Genomic DNA, 6,382 nt, shown 5'->3' with positions numbered 1-6,382 from the left:
ACTCTTTTATATATGATGTATGTATGTGGAGCATGACCATTTTTTGTGAACTTGTGTAGATTAGTTGACATTTGTAGTTTATTAGTAATATTTTGTAGTTTAGTTCTACCATGTTAGCATTAGCATTTTCTTATTCATTTTATTTTTATAGTAGTATTAATGAAACTCCTCAATTTTCTTTATACTGCGGTTCTTTTCCCAGGAATTAATTTGTGTTGAACCGCTGACTTTTTCTTATGATGGATGGCGTGACAATTTTCTTAAGGGATTAGTCTTGTTTAGTTTTTTTTTCTCATTTTTTAAGTAAATATTTTTTTTAGTTAGTTTAGTAGCTAGTTGTGAATAAATTGGTTATTGGGTGTGATCTTTTGTCCATAAACCAACGTGTGGCTTGTTTGGTACCAACATATTTTAAACTTTGGCATATGAAGTTTTGATCTTTATAATGAAAAATGATTGAAGTGATAATCCTTGTTGTGACTTTTAGGTTAAATTTTTGGCTCTTTGATTCATTAAATAGTTTCTTAAGCTATATATGATTTTCTTTGGGTTCATTGGTTTTAATTGGATTTTGGATTTACATGTCACTCGAGTTTGCATGTGCCATGTGTGCTGAGATTTGTTGTGAATTCTTTTGCATTATTTGGACCGGTATTGTGCCTTAAATTTTCTACCCTCGCATTTTCTTATCAGCCCCTTTTGAGCCTTTAAACTTTTTCTTTGGCAACCATGTTACAAGCTTTAGCCCTTTGTCTTTATTGATCTAGCTTTTGGCACCCTATCTCCCTAAGTACTTTAAAGTGTAAACATAGGCTAAAAGCCTAAGTTTAGGGGTGAAGGTTGAAAATATTGTGATGTGGAAGTTGCTTAAAAGGTGAAAGGTAATTATATATATATATATATATATATATATATATATATATATATATATATATATATGTGTGTGTGTGTGTGTGTGTGTGTGTGTGTGTGTGTGTGTGTGTGTGTGTGTGTGTGTGTGTGTGTGTGAAACCTTCCTTGATTTTAAAAAATGATGAGTAAGAAAGAAGAAAAAAGGAAGGAAAAATAAGGAGTTGTGACTAAAGGGAAGATTAGGTGTGGAATGAAAAGTGAAGAAATGATGAAAAGAGATATGATGAAAAGTGTGCTTTAATTATTGCAAATTGTAGTACTTAGGGAGGTTTTGAGTCACTCTTATCCAAATTGTGCCCTACCTTAACCAAAAACCTACATTACAATCCTTAAGTCCTACTAGATTTTGAACCAAGTGTGGCTACATTAGTGGAGAAATACATGAAGGGCAAGCCTATGGTGCTACTTTTGTGCATTTGAATATCTTTGTGAGAGTGAGAATTATTTTTTTCCATTTGATATCCCATTTGTGCTTAAATTGCAATTTGTAAGTTGGGATTCTCTCTTAAGTTTGAGGGTACATGTAATTTTGAGTTGTGAACTTAATCCAAACTCCAATTGGGAGGAATGAACAAAAGAAAATTGTTTGTGACAATGAGGCAAATTTTGAAGCTTTAGTATTATGATTTGGTTGCTACTTTGATTAGTTTGGTGTTTGAGCACTTGAATTGAAATGAAATTTGTGAGAAGTTGGTGATTCATATGCTTTGGATTAATTGTTGGTACGAAGCAAAGTCACTAGATTGTGTTTAATTTGAACCTTTTTTACTTGAAATGATGTTTGGTATGCCATTGAGCTTAATTGATGATTTTATTGAAAGATGCTCTTAGTTTTTGGATTGCTTGAAGATAAGCAATAGTTTAAGTTGGGGGTTTGATAAGTTGGTATTTTATCAACTTATCTCTTCTTGATACTTAGGCTTTTGTATGACTTTATTGAGAAACTAACGCATTTATTGAGGTTTATTCACATATATAAGGTATCAAGTGATTTAGAGCAGATACGGAAGAAACCAAATCCAAACGTGTTAAACTGAGGAAAAATGATTGCTGCCAGATAATGCTCTTCGCGATCGCGAACATTGACATGCGATCACAGAAGGCCAGGAAACAATAGATCGCGAACGCATGGCAAATTCTGTGAACGCGAAGAAGAGGCTGGTCAACTAGTCTCAAGTTCTTTATGCGAACGCGTAATCTGGTCTGTGATCGCAATGCTTTACAATATTACTCTTCGCGATCACAGGCCTGTTTTCGCGAACGCGATTCACAAATCTGGGCAGAAATCTGGGCAGTTCTGGAATTTCACGTTTTTGACCCCAAACCATTTAATACACGACCTAGCTCATTTGTAAAAATATCTTTGGCTTATTTTTCAGTCTTTGGACTAGAGAAGACAAGTTTAGAAGCTAGGTTTCTTGCACACACACTTGGGTCTTGAAAATTTGAAGGTTTTGGTTGAGAATTTCTTACCCATTTATGTTCATTTCTTCATTTTCTTGCTTTGTATTGTATATCTAAGTGTGTAGTATTTTACCAACACTTGAATCTTGTTTATGTGAATATTCATATTTAAAATGTGGATTAAATGTCTTGTTGTGCTTATGTACTGAATGATTTTTAGTTATATTGAAGTGAGTTATTGTTTCTTTAATTATTCTTGTTCTTTAATGTTTCCAAAGGGATTAGCTAACCCTAGGACTCGCTCATTTACTTCGAATTAATTTTGGGAAAAATAATTTGGGGTCGTAAAAGATTAATTAACAACAACTTGAGGCTTTAACCCTCACTGTATAGATTCTACCTAGGGATAGGATTGAACTACTTGTAACCATATTCGGGTGTGCTTAATCTCTTAATTATTTGAGGGATAAATCAATTAGGAAGTCTTGTTAGTATTTGCAAGAAGCTATTATAAAACTATTACCCGATGCTAATTAACATAAACTCGCTCATATGTGTAAAATTGTGAAATACTTTCTAAGTGTTTGGCTTAGCATAATAAGTGGTAATTCTCTTACACGCCTAATTACTTACATATTGTTCTCTGTGGGATTCGACCCCGACTCATGGTTGGGTAAATTATATTGCATGTGATCGTGTCCATTTACTTTTTAGTAGTGGATTTGGACGTCATCAATAGCTCAGAAGCTGAGATATTATTTATATGCATACACTACATATCTCATATCAAGGATGGATCCACTAAAATACATCTGACAAAAACCAATGCCTACAGGTAAGTTACCAAAGTGGCAGATATTGCTAAGTCAGTACGACAATATCTTTGTGACTCAGAAGGCATTCAAGGGGCAAGCGTTGGCTGATCACTTGGTGGAGAATCCCATTGACAAAGAATACGAACCATTGAAGACGTAATTCCCGACGAGGAGGTATTTTTTATAGGTGAAGATATTACTAAGGCATACAACGGTTGGAGGATGTTCTTCGACGGAGCAGCAAACTTCAAGGGAGTGGGCATTGGAGTTGTCTTAGTATCAGAAACCGGTCAACTTTACCCGGTATCCACAAAACTCATGTTCCCGTGCACTAATAATATGGCAGAATATGAGACCTGCATCTTGAGACTCAGGTTGGAAATCGACATGAACACTCAGGAGTTGCTGGTAATCGAAGATTCTGATCTATTGGTACACTAGGTAGTAGGAGAATGGGCTACTAAGAACACTAAAATATCATACTTGCATTGTGTACAAGAGTTGATCAAGAGGTTCACAAAGATAGAATTCAAACATGTTACACAGATTCAGAATAAGTTCGCAGATACACTAGCTACCTTATCTTCCATGATACAACATCTAGGCAAGAATTTCATTGATCCTATCCCAATAGGAATACGTAAGCAGCCATCCTATTGTGCTCATGTTAAAGAAGAGTTCGACGAAAACCCATGGTTCCACGACATCAAGGAATACTTGGAATAGGGAGAATACCCAAAAAACACTACACACACAGAAGTGCATGTTTCGAAGTGTGGCCAAATAGAAGGACTCCTAATTTGGGATTGTTGCGATGTGTCGATGCCAAGGAGGCAAATATATCGCTCGAAGAAATACATGCCGGAACTTGCGGACCTCACATGAAAGGTTTCTTTAGGCCAAGAAGATATTAAGAGTAGGGTATTTCTGGATGATTATGCAAATAGACTGTATCAAATATGTTCAAAAGTTTCACCAATGCCAGATACATGATTGATATGATACAATTTCCGCCCAACGAACTCAATGCAACGAGTTCACCCTGGCCTTTCTCTTCTTGGGGAATGGATGTCATCGAACCAATTGAACCCGCTGCTTTAAACGGACACAGGTTCATTTTGGTGGCTATAGATTACTTCATAAAATGGGTTGAAGCCGCATTCTATAAGGCTGTATCAAAGAAGGTCGCATCAGATTTTGTCCGGGACCGCATTGTTTGTCGATTTGGAGTACCCGAGTCAATCATTACTGACAATGCCACCAATCTCAACAGTGATCTGATGAAAGCCATGTGTGAAACATTCAAGATCAAGCATCGAAACTCTACAGCATACAGACCGTAAATGAATGGAGTCGTAGAAGCCGCCAACAAGAACATCAAGAAGATATTAAGGAAAATGGTGGACAATTATGAACAATGGCACGAGAAGATACTGTTTGCTCTGTTCGAATACTGCAGCACAGTTCGTACATCAACTGGGGCAACTCCTTATCTATTGGTCTATGGTACCGAAGCTATTATCCCTATCGAAGTGGAGATCCCTTGCTTAAGAATTATACAAGAAGCCGAGCTCAGCGATGTGGAATGGGTACGGAACTGGTATGAACAACTAGCTCTGATTGATGGTAAAAGAATGAACGTAGTGTGTCGCGACCAACTCTACCAGAATAGAATGGCAAGAGCTTTCAATAAAAACGTTAGGTCAAGGCAATTCACACAAGAGCAATTGGTGCTGAAACGAATCTTCCCACATCAAGATGAAGCAAAGGGGAAATTCTCACCCAACTGGAAAGGCCCTTACATGGTTCACCGAGTACTAACCGGAGGAGCACTTATACTTGCATAGATGGATGAAGCGATTTGGCCAAAACTTATCAATTCGGACGCAGTCAAGAGATATTATGTTTAAGACTATATTTGCACTTTCTATTTGATGTAACTTGAACTACGCTTGACTTGATTCCCGTTTAAAAGGGGATACATAAGCCTTGGGGGATCGGTCACATCATAATAAAAACTTCGTTCCCCCTATGGTTAGAAACTGGGGCAAGATCTCGAGTTTGCTCGATCTCATCGTATCTAGAATCACCAAGGAATGTATCGCTAGAAGCATGCATTTAAACTGGGGCTTAATTTTGAAGGGGGTCTACAAAATTCCAAGTTAAGGACGTTGCAATGTCTCAAAAGCATGTCACAATCACCGATTCGACAAAGTTATTTGCTTTCATGCATTATCACATATTTTTGAACAACTACATTTTTATAAAAATGATTTATCACAAATGCATGTTTTTCGAAAATTCATTTTCGTAGTAGCTAGACGTTACTCGGGGTGAGTCAAATAAGACCTCAGGACAGGAGCGATGGCAAGGCAAGGAATCGAGAGCACGAACCAACCTCCCGCCTCCAAAACTCATGATTTTTCTTTGGATGCAGGCACAATGGACATAACAAGAATGCCCGCAAATATATACATACAACAAGTTCACTATCTTCACATCGACAGAAGTCGCCAAGCACAAACTTGCCACGCTAAGAATTACTTTTCCCCCTCATATTTAATTGGTGCTCTTCCTGCATAGGGCTAAACACTGCCCTCACTATTGCACAAGGCTAAGAATTACCTTTCTTTGCATGAGACTAAGCACTGTCTCCATTCCTTGCAAGAGGCTAAGCACCGCCTCTATTATTGTATAAGGCTAAGCATTGCCTTTCCTTGCATGAGGCTAAGTACATCCTCCATCATTGCATAAGGCTAAGCATTGCCTTTCATTGTATGAGACTAAACACTGCCTCCATTCCTTGCATGAGGCTAAGCACTGCCTCCATTATTGCATAAGGCTATGCGCTGCCTTTATTTGCAAGCAACTATGCACCGTCTTCTCTGCATGAGGCAAAGCACTGCCTCCATACCGCACAAGCCTAAGCAATGCCTCACCATTGAAAAAGGCTAAGCACTCGTTTTGCTTGCATGAGACTAAGCATTATCTTCACTCTTTGCATCGGGCTAAGCACTGCCCTCATTTCCTACAAGACTAATCATTGTCTCGTCTCGTCTCGTCTCGTATATGACTAAGCATTACATGTTTCCTCCATCAAAAGATCGATATTACCACATACTTGGAGATTATGGGCTGAAATATCGCCACATTGTCCAAAGGCATCATAGTCCGAAGGCACCATCCTCATAGCTTGAAGACACCATTCCATGGCCAGAGTATCCCTCGAAACTTCACATCATTATTCAAAT

General features: G+C 37.8%; 1 protein-coding gene across 1 annotated transcript; it reads left to right on the top strand.

Annotated features, from left to right (window-relative positions):
• LOC109226157 lies at positions 4,529–4,978 on the top strand. Its single transcript, XM_019390956.1, has one exon. It carries the CDS (start codon positions 4,529–4,531, stop codon positions 4,976–4,978), a length of 450 nt encoding a protein of 149 aa, XP_019246501.1.

Source organism: Nicotiana attenuata, chromosome 5 (genome assembly GCF_001879085.1).
Source record: "Nicotiana attenuata strain UT chromosome 5, NIATTr2, whole genome shotgun sequence".
In the NCBI taxonomy this organism is placed as follows: Eukaryota; Viridiplantae; Streptophyta; class Magnoliopsida; order Solanales; family Solanaceae; genus Nicotiana; species Nicotiana attenuata.
Note: the sequence above shows the minus strand (reverse complement) of the source record. Positions and strands in the feature narration are given on the sequence as shown.

Coding starts and splice junctions, on each gene's coding strand:
- LOC109226157 (XM_019390956.1), top strand. CDS start 4,529: ATGGTGGACAATTATGAACAATGGCACGAGAAGATACTGTTTGCTCTG.